Source organism: Squalius cephalus, assembly GCF_949319135.1.
Source record: "Squalius cephalus genome assembly, chromosome: 22".
Classification (NCBI taxonomy): domain Eukaryota; kingdom Metazoa; phylum Chordata; class Actinopteri; order Cypriniformes; family Leuciscidae; genus Squalius; species Squalius cephalus.
The window spans coordinates 8,262,467-8,281,572 of record NC_137143.1 but is presented as its reverse complement, the minus strand read 5'-3'; the positions used below and the strand labels follow the sequence as shown (position 1 = coordinate 8,281,572).

The following is a 19,106-nucleotide window of genomic DNA, read 5'->3' as shown; positions in this document are numbered from 1 at the left end:
GTATTTGCTGCCTTTTACCGCTGAGTGGCGCTGTAATCACAGACTTTTAAAAGTGTCAGTTTATTCTCTTTATGACGTAATCTGCCGCGGCAGTAATCTGAGCTGAGGTCACAAATAAATTCAAGATAAATATTGTGGTTAAACGAATTCAAATTCATTAAATTTAAACAAAGTAGACACACGTTAACATTGTGTGCCCAGTTTTTCTATAATTTAGAAAGGCTATGTCAATAGGTTACTTGTCATTTACTTCGTGTTATTTTAATGTGTTTGTAGATTTATTAACTGAAACATAACAGTGAAATAAATAAAAATAATTTACCGTAAAATTAAAACATTTTCAGGACTTGCAGTTACTAACCGATGTTAGTCGGTTTAAGCATTCTTTGTTATATTCAGAATTAAATAGGCTTACATGTTGTTATGATTATCAATTGAATTCTTTAATAAATAATCAACCACAATGCCTATTACTGCCGCAGCAAAAATAAACCAGTCGAATTTCAAAGTCGTTCGCGAAATGAATAGGCTATACCGGGTGGCGCAAGTGACAGGGCAAAACAGCAGCAACTGCGGCATTTTAAAAGGTAAGTTTCCTATCTGTTTATTTAAAAAAAAAAAAAAACATGGCGCAAGATCTTGTAAAAAAAAAAAACTTTTTTTCATTATTTGAACAAAAATGAGACTGATTGAATATGAAAATAGAAAATAGTAGACATAGGCTATACAGACTATAGCTCTGTGGTCAATGCATTAACATAGCCTCGCGGAGCTTCAAACGATCTGAGATCGAATCTCAGTGTAGCCGACAGTGTTTATGTTTTTCCGTTCTTGATGCTTAAATATGCATCTGTTTATTAAAGTCAATCATCTTGTTTAATTATCAATTGTACATTACAACATAAATTTGCTACATTCCAGTTGAGCCGCTGCAAAGACGACACATCTGATGAAGGAAGACTGTCAGCCGATTGCACCAGAAAATGAAGATGATGAAGCTCGTCTTTAATCTGCTAAATTATTTTTTGTGTGTGTGTGTGAATCATTCATGAGATTGAGATGACTGACAGTGATACCCGGCCATAGCAACGGAAGACATTTTTCAAAACAGATCGAACAAATCAGAAAAATACTTTCAATACAGTATTGCTTTCAATTAAAAAATAAACAATGAAAATGTAAAAGAAAAAGAAAATTAATTAAGTTTGAAAACCCATCGCACATTTCAAGGTATGAATAAAGTGTCGGGACAGTTTATTTATTTAAACAGGGTTCCATCGATAGAGTTTATTCCCTTTGTGATGCAAAATAAGAAACACAGAATCTTATTCTTGCAACATTGTCAAAGAAATTGCAGCTAAATTAAAAATTAAAACGGTACAAAACGAAAAAAGTTCAAAGCAACATAAATTAAGAACAGGCGTTTTTCTTTGCCTCTCTCGCGCTGGATATTTTTTTAGTAAGTTTGGTCTCCCTCACTGCGCGCGGCGGGTCTTTCTCGAAATTAAGCATTTCAGCGTAAAAAAACACCATACAGCTGATAATACTGTATATGTCGCTGTGTGTCATCCACACAAATCACGAAAGAAAAAACTGTAACAAATAGCTTTTGTTCCTTCAAAGATACAACATGCCTTGCTGAATTCACCTTACAATAAAACGAGGTGGGTCGCGAATTAAAGAGCTCTGTATCTGCTAAATTGAAATTGTGTGTGGAAAACCTTTAAATACAATCAATAAAACTACAATATATAATTTAATAAGATATAGGGCCTACTGTACATAGGCTATGGACTTTTGGAGATTTTGAGATTAATCCTTAAAAGAATTTTGCCTTTGCCTGCTCATCAGGCTGGCTCCGACACTCTCCATAAGAAAGATTAACACCTCTGTCCTGCACCCCCACGATAAAGCAACTATTGCCTTCTCCAAACCCCCCACAGGCTAGCTGAGTTTGCAAAACAAAACAAAGAGTTTGCCACTCGTCGTGGTGTGCCAAAACACTTAATTATAAACTTCAATATTTCATTCAAAACAATCTCAAAACGCTTTGTGACATTTTGAAAAGCCGTGGATGCATTACTGCCACTGGAACCATGAATGCAACAGAATACTGGTTCTGATTTTATTGTTTGTCGTTTAAACGTCACATACATACATATATATATATATATATATATATATATATATATATATATATATATATTTTTTTTTTTTTTTTTTTTTTTTTTTTTTTTTAAAGAACTGCTTTTGAAATTACGATTGGAATTATTATAGGCTACAGAAGTAAAGTCATTGTATAATATTTGTTCCTTAGTGTAAAATGGAAATGCATGGTGATGTTATTTTGTAAATAGGCTATAAGCAAAAAACTATGTTTTAGAACTAGACAAATCTCTCTGCATCAACAATAGACTATAAAATGCATTAATAGGCTAATATAAAAATATCAGTAGTACAAGTTAGTTCGGGATTCGAACCCGTGTCATCTAAATGATCGTAACGTAAGTTCAACCACTCGGCCACGCTTCATTCGTTGCGACATGGCATAACGTTCCAGTGTGTGTTCGCTCACACGAGCGAGAAGCGCTCTTCATTCAAATGAACGCGCCGCCGCGTTTGTCGAACACTAATTCAACATGCCAGAATAAAACTTGGCTTTAGAACAATGTATAGCGCCACTCGTCGTGGTGTGCCAAAAAATGTACAATAATTTAGTTTAATTTATTTCAGTGTTAATGTTTGAGTTAAAAAAATCCTCTACAAATTAAATTAACACAAAGTCGGCTATAAGAGTCCTTTATAGGCTACGTAAAAAAGCAAAGGGCTTACAGTCTTAACATTTAGGCTACTTTGCTTAAATTCGATTTTCAGTAGGGCCTAATAAATTTGTAGGGATGTAATTTCAGTATGCTTTACCAACGCTATGTATTCAATTAAAGTTCCAAGAGGTCTGGGGTGCGTTTCCCGAAAGCATCGTTGGACAACTATGGTCGCAAGTTCCGTCGTTACCAATAGAGTTCAATGGACATTGCGATGAACTTGCGACCATAGTTGGCCAACGATGCTTTCGGGAAACGCACCCCTGGTCTCTATATTTCCTTCCCAGCTGACACTAATATGCAAGTGCACAGCAAAAATCACAACTTGTGCTTGCTGGAACGCAAGTTATTTAAGGTGTCTCAACTGTACACAGTCTACCCTACAGTGTGAATTCGTTACAAGGTTTCATTAAATTAAATTAATGTGCAGCAATTTGTACAAATAGAGTCTATAGGCCTACTATACTGTTGTAGCCATTAAATAATCTCCTTTAGTATCATATTTGTTAAAATATTATAATGTTATTTTTTTCCATCTATGTTGAATATGAAAAGTGAACAGCACGAGTAAGATAGGATGCATTATATCGAGAGATGATATGGAGTGGGTCAGACATGATTTTGACCACTTCATTAAGTTTTGTTTAGTAGAAAACCTTTCTTTAAAGTGAATTTCGTTTTCTATAAATTGTATCTTAATTTTAATCAATTTTTCATCAACCAATTTCCTGGATTTAATAAGTAAGAGAAGCAAATATAACAGACACTAATCATGGAGGCGCCCGCGCGGTCACTTGCATTGCACGTCAGCTGGAGCGCATCTCATCCTCCTAACTTAACGAAACTCAGCGTATGCCTCACACAGACATGATAAATACATCAAATACACAAAGCTTGAAATGTCTTCAAACGAAATAATTCAAAACGAAAAGAAAAAGGCTACTCTCTGATTATGTCTTTATGTGCATTTCTCTCTAGGTGCGTTCACTACAAATATGGCGATCGTCAACTTCATCTTTGCAGTCGACACTGTCAGAAAACACTAGTTTATTGATAAAAATCAAGCACGCATCACCGGATTTACAAATGCACATCTTGCTTGTTGCACGCACACATATTATGTCGAAAAAACGAAATATTATGTTGAAATAACATTATTATTAATAATACATCTTTTAGAATATTTGATTCAATGCTGATTGTTGCGCTTGTTCAATTTAATAAAATTAAAACTTTAATTGTGATAATTAAAATAATTGAAAATTAAATATTTAGTGGCCAAGTTTTGCTAATTTATTATATAGGCTATTATATGCCTATTGCCTATATTGAGTAGGTATATATATACAAGGCATATATTAAGTTATTTTAGCTGTTATGAGAAAAATAAATCTAACGAAATCTAAAATCTAAATCTAATAAATCTATAAAAAAATTCTATAGCCAATTCAACATGCCAGAATAAAACCTGATTTTTGAACAATGCGTAACGCCACTCGGCCTGGTGTGCCAAAACACTACATTTTAAACTTCAATGTTTAATTCAAAACAATCTCAAAACGCGTTGTGACATTTTTTAAAGCAGTAGCCTATATACATTAAGGGCATTGAAGGATCTTAACTAAAACGCGTTCCGCGTAATCTCTCAAAAATTATGCCACACTACTCCATGTATTTTTTTTTTTTTAAGGACTGCTTTTGAAATCACTATAAATTACTATGCAATTGTATCGCTCACGAGAGCTCTTCGTTTATCTAATTCCTCAATAGAATAGTAAAAATATTCAGCGTCATTGCTCCTAATATCGTCTCTATTTTTAACTTTTGATTCTATTTTTTCAGTTCTAAAATTGATTCTATCTTTGGTTCTATTCTGTTGTAGCCTAATAGGCCTATTTATATATATGAAAAATATGCCTATTAGGCTTAGGGTTTTATATTTAACCCACTTACATTTTAAAATACGGCAATTGCTGCTGTTTTGCACAATGTCCCTTTGCGCCACCTGGCGGTCATTTCGGGAACGACTTTGAAATGCGGCTGGTTTATTTTCGCCGCGGTGATTTCGCCGCGGCAGCTGGCGCGGCGGTAATAGGCATTCTGGTTGTCCACCATCTGTAGTTAAACATGAAAAAAGATTTAAACATGAAAACAAATAAATTAATTATAGAGTTTTTTTTTTATATACAATATCAGTTAAAACAATAACAAGTAGGTAAAGCCGTAACCAAATCATTTAAAATACTCTTAAATTAATTTAGAGAGACCAACTCTTTAAAGCATAATTTATCTTGTAACTGATTCCAATCAGACAGAGCAGCATAACTAAACACCCTTTTACCCATATTTGGACTATTGGGATGTTTAAAAGATAATATTCTTGTGAACGAAGACCATACATTTTTACACCTTTTTGAATGGTATACTGCTGTAAACAGGAGGGAAGCAAACCCAGGAAAGTTTTATATAAAGATGTACCATTGCTTGAGTCTATAGATTGACAGTACGGGCCATCCAACCCAAGAGTACAGTAAACAATGATGGGTAAGGGCTTTTGAATTGGTAATAAATCTTAAAGCTCCATGAACTGAATCCAATGCCTTTAAACAATGTTTGGGTGCCTGCAGATAGATAATATCAAAATAATCCAACACTGAGAAGAAAGTAGCAGCTACCAATCTCCTCCTTCACTTGTCTTCACTTTATGGTGCAGAGAACATTAGTTGGACTTTGCCATGTAAGACTTCCAGCCTGGGATTTGGCAGTGGTTCTGGAAGGTTTGTCTCTGGCATCCTTCACAGCCCCTGGACTCAATTTCAGAGAAGTTACTAACATTAAAGATGGCTTTTATGTTGGCTATTGAGTCCCTTAAGAGGATAGGAGACTCGCAGGCCCTGTCATTTTCTCCTTCTGCCTGTTACAGTCGTAACCTGAGACGTTCTGTGTTTTCTGTATTTTTCTCATAGAATTTGGTTTTTAGTGTGAATAACTTAGTCGAGAAGGATGAGAAGGTGGAATGGGACAGGATAAATGAGGATTTGAGGAAGTATTACATCACCACACTCCTTCACACAGCAGAGATGGAAACACTGGCCCTGTCTGCTGGATACACACACACTATGCAGATGCAGGTGGATGCCGGTGAAGTAGGTGAGATTTTTGTGGGCTAAAATATAAACAACCACTCTCTAAGAAGAATCTGTAAAAACTGGGCCCAATTTTCATATTAGGGATTATTTTGATTTTCCGCAGGTATTTAACCATTTAAATTATGCCTTTCATTTTGTTGTATTTAACACACTTTAACACCTCATTCCCCAATAGTTTTTTTTTCTGTTGTTGTTGTTGTTGTTGTTTGTTTGTTTGTTTGTTTGTTTGTTTGTTTCAGCACTGCAATATAAGAACTATGTTGGGTCTCCCAAATAAACTTTCCACTATAAAGAACCTTTTGTTAAATAGAAAGGTTCCATTGATGGTTAAAGGCTCTCATTGAACCATAGACAGCAATAACCTTTATTTGTATGAGTGTAGGGTTTAAAATAAATGTCTAAAAACTTAATGGATAATGCACTGGCATAAAATTACCAGTACATTCTCCATTTTCCATACATATTTATTTCTTACAGTGCATTATTCATTTTTATATACTGTAAATCTTAAACTTTCTGACAGAACAATTATAGGATACACTATTAAAAAATGTACTGAAAATATTAACACATCATAATTAGTTAACCTAAATAGTTAGCGTTTAGAAATAAAAAGTATGAAAATCTTTGGAAAATACAGATTGAATAAAATTGAATGCCTTATTCAACAATAAAATCAAAGTACATTATTGTAAAATGTTTTATAGTTTTATTGTTATTTCTTGTGATTGTTTAATATAAATATGTTATCTAGTCATTTTATAGAAGTCCCTGCATGATTAATAACATTTGATTGTTTTGTTTGTTTGTTTGTTTTTTAATACCTTTTGTATTTTGTTCCATAATACTTGAAAAATGTCACCATATTTTTACAGTGTTTTTTTTTTGTTTGTTTTGTTTTTTTGTTTTTGTTTTTTGCAGCACACTTTACATTGAATTTACCTGTTTTTTTTTGTTGTTTTTTTTGTTGTTTTTTACCTGCTTTTGATGAAGGTGCTAATCATTGTGTTGAATAATTTCTAGAAATGAAACTATACACATTTGAACCCCACCAAGCACATAAGCATCCAGTTTCAACCAACATCCAAGGAAACTCCATTTCACTGACCCCTAAGAATGCAAAAAACAAAAGCAATAATGGTTTGTAATAGTGTTCTTTCTTAACGTCATAGCAAATAGAATGCAAATGCACCAACTCATTCAAATGCATGTCTTCCATCTGTCTCTGCTGTAGGAAGCACCTCCATTGTATTTCTAATCTATAACAGTATTGGGGATATTTTAAAGCCAACTGATGACCCTGGTGTGGCCGATTACTCTCGATATGCAGCAGCGGGTGAAATTACAGTTAATTCGCCAGTAATAGCAGCAGCCATCAGCAATCCAAAAACATTTGCACTGAACAACGTGACCTTCACTCTCAAACACACACAGGTGCAGTGTGACTGATTGATTAATTAACTTGAAATAGTTGTTGCTTTGAATGTCATTTTAATATGCATTGAAGTTTTGCTTTTTTCATAAAGGAGATAGATCCTGCCCATGATGAGACTAAGTGTGCATTCTGGGAGTATTCCCAGAGCATGATGGGACACTGGAGTTTGGATGGCTGTAAACGCACTCATGTGAATTCCACTCATACATCGTGTTCCTGTGATCACCTGACACACTTTGCTATTCTCATGTCCTCTGCTCATGCCAATGTAAGTGAACTACTGCTGTCCCCTACTGGTCTCCTCACAAAATACGGTGGCCCAACCAACATTTCTTGTTATTTCTACCTGAACCGTTTAAACAATTTTACATTACCATTCAAAGGTTTGGGGTCAGTATGATTTTTTTTTAGTACTTTTATTCAGCGAAGATGCAATAAATTGATTAAAAGTGACAGTAAAAATGCCACAAAACTGTTTTCGACATTGAAAATATTAAGAAATGTTTCTTGAGCACTAAGTCAGCATATTAGAATGATTTTTGAATCTGTGACACTGAAGACTGAAAATTCAGCTTTGCCATCACAGAAATAAATTACATTTTAAAATATATTAAAATCAATAACTGTTATTTTAAATTGTAATAATATTTCACAATGTTACTGTTTTACTCTTTTACTTAATTTTAATAAAATAAATGCAGCCTAGGTGAAAACTCTGCGAGATATTTATTTCAAAAACATTAAAAACTCTTACCGACCCCAAACTTACGGTATATATATATATATATATAATATATATATATATATATATACTGTATATACACACACACACTGTTTATGATTGATTAAGTCATATTAAATATTAATAAACCTGACAATTTTTTTTTTTTTTTTTACTGTGTAAGACTTTATATTTCTTCTAAATTCATAGAAAAAAATGTCTTAGATTGATGTTATCTTTAAAGTACACTTTTAAAGTTACTGTGAAGTTACCTGAATCATTAGAAGAATATAGTTTATCTGTTTGTTCAGTCCAGTATTGTAGTAAGGAAGAGATAGGATCCAAATGCAAATGAAAGTTTAGAGTTTATTGAGAGAGCAGTGATAATAGTCTCTTCAAACAGGAACACAGGTAGCTGCAGGTTATGCAGAAATAAATAGTCTCTTCAAACAGGAACACAGGTAGCTGCAGGTTATGCAGATAAGTCCTTAGAAAAGATAACAGGATGGACTCAAAAGATGGTCCCCAATAACGGGTCAGCAGCTCTCTCGCAACTCTCGCTCATTCGTGGCTGGAATGCAGCAGATAATCAGGGAGACCGGCTAGTAGACCTCAGACCTCTCGTCTCCACGTGCTGAGCGGCAGCACTGCATAGTATACAGCTCAGGGCGTTCGTCGACAGCGGAACGGCTGGACACAGTATAGAAGAGAAGATTAATAGACAGTGAAATGGCTTTAGCTGACCTGAACCTGACTGTTGACAGGACAGAGACACGACAAGACAAGACGGATACAGCAGGGTTTGTAAATAGCCACCAGCATCATACTCTAACGAAATAATCCGGCAAATGGCAAGAAAACAGGGAACATTAAATAGCAAGCAGGCTAGAGGAGAGAACAGGTGAAACGAATCAGCGAGATAACAGCTAATGAGAATCAGCTGAAGAGGGAAAAGGGAAAGAGCGAGGTAATGACCAGCAGAGGGGGGAAAAGGAAAGGAAAAGCCAAAGAGAAGAACCAGACTCATGACAGTGCCCCCCCTCAGCGAACGTCCCCTGGCGCTCCCGAGGGAGGGACCTGGCGATTCCGGAGGAAATCATCAATGAGAGAGCGGTCCAGTATGTCCCGGGAGGGAACCCAGCTTCTCTCCCCAGGACCGTAGCCCTCCCAATCCACTAGGAATTGATGGCCACGACCGCGACGACGCATATCAAGAATCTTGCGTACAGTGTAGACAGACGTGCCTACGGCATGAATGGGAGGAACGGAAATACGAGAAGGAACGCGTACGACCGACTTTATGCAGGACACGTGAAAAACCGGGTGAATGCGCCGGAGCTTAGGAGGAAGCCTCAACTTTACCGTGACAGGATTGATGACCTTGGTAATCTGAAAAGGTCCGATAAAACGGGGAGCTAATTTACGAGACGGTGCCTGAAGAGGCAAATTGACGGTGGAAAGCCACACTCTTTGACCACACACATACCTAGGACTCTTGACACGACGTTTATTTGCATTTCTTAAAACGCGAACCCTTGAACGACACAGAGATGCTCTCACCCGTCTCCAAGTACGTTTACAGCGTTTAATAAAAGCCTGAATGGTGGGAACGTTGGACTCTGTCTCTTGAGAGGAGAAAAGGGGAGGTTGGTACCCCAGACAACAGTGAAATGGCGACAGACCGGTAGCGGAGGACGGGAGAGAATTGTGAGCATATTCTGCCCAGGGTAATTGCTCGACCCACGAAGAGGGATTTCGAAACGCCAGGCTGCGCAAAAGTCGACCGACTATCTGGTTAGTGCGTTCAGCCTGCCCGTTGGTTTGAGGGTGGAAACCAGACGAGAGGCTGACAGACGCACCAATCAGACGACAGAATTCCTTCCAGAACTGGGACGCGAATTGAGGTCCCCTGTCAGATACGACGTCAGAGGGAAGCCTGTGATTCTTGAAAACGTGAGATACCAGTACTTGAGCTGTCTCCTTGGCAGAGGGGAGTTTAGGAAGCGGTATAAAGTGAGCGGACTTTGAAAAACGGTCTACCACGGTTAGAATTACAGTATTACCAGCCGAGGAGGGGAGGCCGGTAATAAAGTCGAGACCAATGTGGGACCAAGGACGCGACGGAATGGGAAGTGGTCTAAGAAGACCGGCTGGCGGAGAGTGACCAGACTTAGTCTGAGCGCAAATAGCGCAAGAGGCAACGAAGCGACGTACATCACGTTCTAAAGTGGGCCACCAAAATCATTGACGGACCGAAGCGAGCGTGCCCCGAACGCCGGGATGGGCCGTTAACTTGGAAGAGTGAGCCCACTGAAAGACTGCTGAGCGAGCGGAAACCGGGACAAAGAGGAGGTTCTTAGGAACGTTACGCGGAGCGATCGAATGAGACAGAGCGCGCTTAACGAGCCTTTTAATACCCCAGACGGCGGTACCAACTACACGCCACGGAGAAACTATCTCCCGGGGCGTGGAGATGGCGTCAGTGGAGTCGAAAAGACGAGACAAGGCGTCTGGCTTAACGTTTCTTGAGCCAGGTCGAAAAGAGATCGTAAAATCGAAACCAGCCGAAAAACAATGACCAGCGAGCCTGACGGGCATTAAGTCTCTTGGCAGAACGAATGTACTCCAGATTTTTATGATCGGTCCAGACTACAAACGGAACGGTAGAGCCCTCTAACCATTGTCTCCACTGGCCCAATGCCAAATGGATGGCAAGGAGTTCGCGATCCCCCACATCATAATTTCGCTCCGCAGACGAGAGGCAGTGTGAAAAATACGAGCACGGATGAACCTTATTATCTGAGTCTGAGCGCTGGGAAAGAACGCCCCCAACGCCCACCTCAGATGCATCAACCTCGACAATGAACTGTTTGAATACATCAGGAGTCACGAGAATAGGCGCGGTAGTAAATAAATGCTTTAAATGATCACAACCCTTCTGAGCAGACTCTGACCACTTAAAACTCGACTTGACTGAAGTGAGAGCAGTAAGAGGCGCAGCTACTTGACTGAAATTGCGTATAAAGCGTCGATAGAAATTGGCAAAGCCAAGAAAACGCTGTAACGCGACTCGCGACTCAGGAATGGGCCACACGGTAACGGCTTGTACCTTCACGGGATCCATGCTTATCCCCTCCGCCGAGATAACAGAACCAAGAAAGGTGACGGAGTGGGCATGAAACGTGCACTTCTCTGCTTTTACGAACAGACGGTTCTCCAGGAGGCGCTGGAGGACACGGCGAACATGCTGAACATGAACCTGGAGAGACGGTGAGAAAATCAGAATATCGTCTAAATAAACGAAGACGAAGACATTAACCTGTTAAGCCTCACCAGTGCGTCGGCGCACTGAAGCGTTTTTTTTTTATATATAGCTCAAAGTTACTATCAGATTTAATGTTATACTTCGACAAACTATACATCATTAAAAAGATATAAGACTCAAGTTTCAGTATTTGACCACTATTGTATTCTGAGAAACTTATAGCGACAGTTATTTCTTAATTTGTGTCAGGAGTTATGAAATGAAAAAATGAGTCGATACCTTTAATATGAATTATGCGCGTCAGCTGCTTTCATTCATAAAAAACTCCCGTGCTGTCGTCATGACAGCGATACACAAAACAACGTCCCTCAGGGCTTTAGCTCAAAAATGTGCAGATTTGGAGAAATATTGATATATTCTCATAGATTCACATCATATTTCTATAGACAGGAATAATATTTATTGAATTTATACCCAAATGCGTCGATGTAATCATTATGAGCGCTTGCATACTCTGATACTGTGTTTTTAATCCATACCAACAGCCTGAGGGCGCTATTATGCACAATAATAGTCCATATATAGAACATGAAGAAGAGCCATGATCATGTGACATTCCAGGACGTCACTGCTACACACAAAGCTACAGAGTTCGCGCTGTAAAATGCAGATACAGATGTTTTGAAGATAATAAACATGATTGCAATGATATTTGAGTTACCTGTGTTTTTCAAGACATGCCAGGTATTTTCATAATAATAGATTATATTTATAATGTAATGCTAATCTATATAGACTATCATTGTGCAGAACAGTATACAATAGTATATTTTCTGTCAGATTTTTTTATCTGAAGCCAAATTAGATCACAGAATATTATTTAAAATACTCCACTTGCGTTATAAAAGTAAGTTTGGAGCACAAACATGGTTTTAATCTCATAAATGGTCGTGTATTGATGGTGTGCTAAGCTAACATGCTAGCTAGCCCTAGGTGCACCTGCAACCTAGAAGTTATACTTTTATGTTTTTTTGAATGCTTACTGAAAGTTTCTTTATTCAAGAATGTTCTTTATTCTTTATTTAAAATGTGAGGTGAACTTTGAGAAAAGAAATTAGGGATTGAAACCCTATGAATAGCTTGTGAATAGCCAGTCGTTAGTAACTATAATGCAGACAAAAGAAATGCATATTTCGAGCCATAACCAGTCTGGAGAGGTGTGAATGTGTGCAGGGGGAGACTGAGACTGAATGGGGCTCGTTTGCACCACAAAACAATAGAGACAATATACTGGATAGATGCTTAGAAGATGGCAATAAACATCAGAAGCATCTTAGCGTCAAATCAAAATAAAGTCAACTGACATGGTCTTGAAAAACATTTAACTAAATACAGAGTTTTGGACTTATTATCTTCAGATTTTAAACATAAAATGTTTAGACATGTGGCTTTAGCTGTAGTGCATTTCTAGATTGCTCCAGTGCCAACTTCAATTTTATTTTCATGAGGATGTTTCATAAAAATTAATTTCTAATAACTTTACAAAACTTTGAAGCTATTTATAACAATTTTTGTCATTATGACAATAATTAATTCTACATTTACAATAAACTGCCAGGTGTCAGCTTTCAAATGAGACCATACTTGTGCTTTTAGTACAAAGGGTTCATGAACTGTATCTGTTTCAGTTTGGGTATGTCATTTCTGGGGATTTTTCAAAAGTGGGGTTGCAGCTTAACAGGTTAAGCATGTCTCTCAGTACATCGTTGATTAATGCCTGAAAGACTGCAGGTGCGTTGACGAGGCCGAACGGAAGAACCCGATATTCAAAGTGCCCAAGTGGGGTATTGAAAGCGGTCTTCCATTCGTCCCCCTCCTTAATGCGGATTAAATGATACGCGTTACGCAGATCTAACTTAGTGAAGATCTTCGCCCCCTGTAAAAGCTCGAATGCAGATGCCATAAGCGGCAAGGGGTAACGATTCTTAACGGTAATTTCGTTAAGCCCCCGGTAATCGATACAGGGTCGAAGGGAGCCGTCCTTCTTCTTAACAAAGAAAAACCCCACACCCACAGGTGACGAAGAAGCGACAATAGTACCGGCGGCTAACGAATCAGACAGATAACTTTCAAGAGCCTTGCGTTCAGGACCAGTTAGAGAATACAATCTACCACAAGGAGGCGAAGTACCGGGTAACAGATCAATACTGCAATCATAGGGACGGTGAGGCGGAAGAGAAGTGGCCCGAGACCGACTAAAGACCGCCCTCAGATCATGATACTCCTCCGGAACCCCAGTCAAATCGGCCGGCTCCTCCTGAAAAACTGAGACAGGGGAAACAGAAGGATTAGCGGATAACAGACAATTGACATGACAAGACCGGCTCCATGAGAGAATACTATTACAGGACCACAATCGAAGTGGGGATTGTGTCTGACTAACCAGGGGTGACCTAGAACTACCGGGGAATAGGGAGAATGAAAAACTAAAAAGGAAAGAGTCTCATGATGGTTTCCTGAAACAGTTAGAGCTAAAGGAATAGACTGAAGATCGATACTGGGCAGGGGGCTACCATCTAAGGGGTGTGGTCTGTTTACGGCTCCTCAAAGGAATACCTTGTCTCGTCGAGGAAATTCTCCTCAGCTCCCGAGTCTATTAAAGCCTTGCATGAAACGGTAGTACCAGCCCAGCTCAAGGTTATTGAAACGGTTGTGCAAGACGTGGACGAGGAGATCAAGGAAGTCGCGCTCGCCAGTAACCCCTCTTCTACTGGCAAGCGTTGGCTTTTACGGGGCAGCTCGAAACAAAGTGGTTGGCAGCTCCGCAGTACATGCAGAGCCGATTCACGAGGCGTCGTTCTCTCTCCTTTGCAGAGATACGCAAACCGCCGAGCTGCATTGGCTCTGGAGCAGAAATGGAGATGGGAGGAGAAATCGGAGAAATACTTGTTAGGAATTTGAACAAACTCCTAACCCTAAATATTAAATATCAGCATATAATGCATCACATATTGTTTGTGCTACAATGATTTATGAAACATTTAATTATGTGGTTTGTTGAGAATAGCTGGCACTGGCAGACAATACAACTTTTATGCAGGACCCTAAACTATATCTAGGAATTTTAAATATCATAGTCAGTTAGGGCATCAAAACAGCCACGTAACAATGTGCGGTAACATTTTATTTTACAGTGTCCTTGTTACATATGTTACATGTACTTACCATAGTAATAACAGTAAATTATGCATAATTACATACAACTAACCCTCAACCAAATCCTAATCCTACCCTAACCCTATAGTAAGTACATGTAGTTGTTTAATATTACTCAGTAGTCAGTACTTAAATATATAATTACACTGTAACAATGACACCTTAAAATAAAGTGTAACCCAATGTGCTATAAAACCACCCAGAACACCTTAGAAACATGGCACAGGTGAATGTCACTCACCTTTTCTTCAATGTATGCTATTATTACTTTGTGAAAACAACTGACTCAGTTTGTAAGCATGGTACAATTAGAGCAGAATCCACAATTTGCTTGTAAACAATCCTAAATGCCTTTTCCTGCTATGTTTTTATGTAGTTGCTTGCGCATTATAATGTTCTGACGAGGATAACGCAGCTGGGAATGGTGATCTCCATAATATGCCTGTCCCTGTGTATCTTCACATTCTGGTTCTTCCGAGACATTCAGAACACCAGAACCACGATCCACAAGAACCTGTGCTGCAGCCTTTTCATGGCCCAGTTCATCTTCCTCATCGGGATTAACAAGATTGCACACAAGGTTCTCTCCTCAGGCTTTTTTAATGTGTCAAATGGCAACATAAACCCTTTACAAAAGTAGTTTTTAAGTAATGTTGATTCATGTTTGTTCACTTTGTGTTTCAGTGGTTCTGTTCTCTTATCGCTGGCCTGCTGCACTATTTCTTCTTGTCTGCATTTGCCTGGATGTGTATAGAGGGGATACATTTGTATCTCATTGTTGTTGGTGTCATCTATAACAAAGGTTTCCTCCACCGGAACTTCTACATATTTGGTTATGGGAGCCCAGCAGTGGTCGTCACAATTTCTGCAACACTTGGATATAAATATTATGGCACCAGTACTGTGTAAGTTATTAGAATTTAAATTTAGTGGTATTTGTTAAAGAAAGTATGACTATTACTATGAGCAATCCACCTTATTTTGATCCACCAATATTATTTTGAATGTGCAAGGCTTCCATTGTCTTCAGTTATTTTAGCTGTACAAATATAGTATTTTATGCTGCTTGATATTAAAAACTGGTATTTGCTTTCATATTATATTTACTATCATAATCATAAACACAGGTTTGTAGCTCAAATAGTTACCGTTTATTTAACTTTATTCTTCAAGTTATTTAATGTATAGTGGCTAACAAATCGCAATTCTCATACATTCACACACACACAAAAAATGGCTTACATCTACAGTACGTTGCAAAATAAGGTGGATTGCACCACTCACATTTTCTTCAAACAATGTAAATTCAGTTTTACAATAATTGTAATTATTATTTCATGTTATTAATCGTATTAAGGTGTTGGCTGAGCACTGAAAATAACTTCATCTGGAGTTTCATAGGACCAGCTTGTCTGATTATTCTGGTGAGCATCTCTTCTTGTGTTAGTGTAACATCCAGTAACAACACTGTAATATAGACTATCTGTAACCCATGAACAGTACTCTGGGCTCATGTACACTCAGCAACAAATATCAGTTACACTAATACAACCCTTTTCATTAGAACTATGCTGTATTTTTAATCAATCTAAATAAATTGTAAATCTAAATAAAATAATATCCAAAATGTAATTTCATTAGAGCTGTCAATAAATGTAAAAAAGAAAAAGAAAACAACGTATTTAATTGATAACATGATATGCTGTTGAATTAATCAAATTAATTGCTGCATGTAGTTCATACTGTACTTTCTTGTTGGATAAATATTACATTGAAGCCATTTATTCCCTCCCAGGTTAATCTGCTGGCATTTGCTGTGATCATCTTTAAGGTTTATCGTCACACTGCAGTAAAGATACCTGAAATCAGTCACTATGAAAATATCAGGTAAAGAAATTGTTTATCATTTCAATTGTCACATCTCCTATTCTGTAATGTTATGACTCTTTGTGTTTGCAAGTAACTTGGACTCCATCCTTTATATCCCACTCTTAGTAAAAGTAAAATTTTATTTTATTTTATTTATGTCAGGGTAGCTAAATACTAAAGTTAATAATCAAACAGCTGACTTAAAAATATTACAAACATATTTTTAACTTTTGCTATTCAATAATTATTCCACAGGTCTTGTGCAAGAGGAGCTATTGCTCTTCTATTTGTTCTGGGAGTTACCTGGACTTTTGGTGTCATGCACATCTTATATGAGACCACCCTGACAGCGTATCTCTTTACCTTCGCCAATGTGTTCCAAGGGATGTTCATTTTCATTTTCCTTTGCGTGCTATCCAGAAGGGTAAGGTGCACACTATTCTACAATTCCCTTTAGATGGAACTTAGCACTGCATCATGACTTTGATGCTATGGGAATGCCCCTGAATGAGCAAGTGTCTGAAGCATGTGTGGAAGTGTCAGTTTTACTGACCAAAGGTGAGGTTAGCTGACATAGTGTAAGCATGTCATAAAGACCATAAATAGTCACCTGAAATAAAGATCATCAGCTTCTTTGCTTTAGGAAGCCAGGGTTGTGTTTGAGAGACCCTCTGTGTTATGGAACATAAATTGTCTGGAGATGAGGGCTGTATTTCTAGCATGGAAATACTGAGGGGCTACCATGTGTTAGTCCAGATGGACAACAGATCAGCAGTCTCCTATGTAATCACAAGGGTGGGCTGCGTTTGGGACCTTGTTCATGTTGATGCAGAAGATCCTGCTCTGGGCTGAGAACAAACTACTCTCACTGGGGGCAGTTTATATTCCAGGGCATTCAACTTGGGAGAAGACATCCTGTCCACACAGGTGTTGAGGCCCAGGGAATGGAGACATCACCCGGAGGTGGTGAAGTTAATTTGGCAGAAGTATGACAGAGCGGAAGTGAACTTGTTTAGCTCAGCAGAGTCAACCCACTGTCCCCTATGGTTTGCCCTCATACCTCCAGCTCCGTTACGGCTGGATGCCATGGTGCAGACATGGTCAAGGCTTCGCCAGGTTTCGCCAGAACGGAGTTCGCCTGTTCCTAGTGGCTCTGTTCTGGCCACCCCAAGTCTAGTGTTTGGACCTAATGTCTCTCCGGAAGGCTCCCCACTGGAGATTCCGACCAGGAGGGATCTTTAGTCTTAGGCTCAGGATTCTCCACCCCGACCCAAGGTTTGGAAGCTGCGGTTTGGCCCCAAAGGGTGTCAACTCGCAGATTCCAGTCTCTCAATTGAGGATGTGATGCAGTTTATTTGGCCTATGACGTGCATGGAATGGCTTTACCTCTAGGCATCAAGGCCCACTCAACTTGGAGTCTGGCCACTTCTAAAGCATTATCTAAGGGTGCGCCTTTAAAATATGTTTGTGCTGTGGTAGGCTGGTCCTCTAAGCACACATTCATAAGGTTTTACAGTTTGGATTCATGGCTCTCAAGTCCTTTAGGGTTAATCCTCTCAGTGGACCACAGGGTTTGTGTGTAGCGTAGTTCACAAACTTGCTAGCCAGGCATTTTTCAGTATGGCAATGTGGGTATTAACATTCCCATAGCGTCAACATCAGCGTTGAATTCCCTCGAAAGTGAACGTCTCTGGTTATGTAACCTAGTTCCATGAGAAGGGAACGAGACCCTGAGTCACTTTGCCATACTTTATGCATGCCTGAGTGTCTTCCTTCAGATAATTAGAATTTGATGAATTTTATTTCAAGTGCCTATTTATAGTCTTGATGATGCGATTATTGACCTTGCTTTGGCCAATGAAATTGCTGTGTTTCCACACATGCTTTAGTCATCATAATGCAGTGTCTTATCTCCCTTATCAGGGAACTGGGTTACCTAATCAGAGATGCACATTTTTTTCTTATTCAGTATTAATGTTTACCATTTTACACCTTAAATTGCAAATGTTTTCACTTTTATCATCAGATTCAAGAGGAGTACTACAGATTATTCAAGAATATTCCATGTTGTTTTGAGTGTATGCGATAAACTTTATCAAGAGAGATTAACTTCAGCGCCAGTTTACAAATGCTTTTAAATCTAAGCACTATAAAGATGTACTTATGAAAATATGTGCAAAAGTTCCAATATATTTATTTTTTGAGAGAAAAGTATTAAAATGTTATAAAACTAAAATGTTACTGAATGCTATGATGTAGAAGTTTTATAACCAATTGCTATAAGTTTTACAGTCAATAGCAAAAAAAAAAACAAAAAAAAATTATTTCTGACAACTGATTGTCAAAGATGATTTTCTATGTACTGTATTATGGACTAATAAAAACATTTATCTCCTTTGATGTGTTCATGTCACCCCAAGTGCAGAGTTAATAAATCTGAAACTATATTTAATACACAGTAATGTCAAACAAAGCCAGAACAAGTAGGCAGGCCCTTCTGGGTATAGAACTGGGGCAAATCACAGAACAGGACTAGAAAAACACTTAAAAAGAGCAACACAAGAACTAGAGCAAAGGGCACAATCCACTCCTGGCGTATTGCACAAAACAATCCTATGGATAGGATGAA

At 38.2% G+C, this 19,106-nt stretch overlaps 1 protein-coding gene across 1 annotated transcript in view; it reads left to right on the top strand.

The window, feature by feature from the left end:
• The window catches only part of adgrl4 (adhesion G protein-coupled receptor L4), a 45,272-nt gene extending 26,383 nt beyond the window's left edge, over positions 1-18,889 (top strand). Inside the window, exons 7-16 of the mRNA XM_079857664.1 lie at positions 5,789-5,972; positions 6,995-7,111; positions 7,206-7,405; positions 7,498-7,674; positions 14,985-15,188; positions 15,293-15,513; positions 15,966-16,032; positions 16,404-16,495; positions 16,733-16,901; positions 18,504-18,889. Coding sequence (XP_079713790.1) covers positions 5,789-5,972; positions 6,995-7,111; positions 7,206-7,405; positions 7,498-7,674; positions 14,985-15,188; positions 15,293-15,513; positions 15,966-16,032; positions 16,404-16,495; positions 16,733-16,901; positions 18,504-18,566 — 1,494 coding nt within the window. The 3' untranslated portion in view covers positions 18,567-18,889. The remainder of the gene's footprint in view (positions 1-5,788; positions 5,973-6,994; positions 7,112-7,205; positions 7,406-7,497; positions 7,675-14,984; positions 15,189-15,292; positions 15,514-15,965; positions 16,033-16,403; positions 16,496-16,732; positions 16,902-18,503) is intronic.
• The last annotated feature ends 217 nt before the right edge of the window (positions 18,890-19,106 follow it).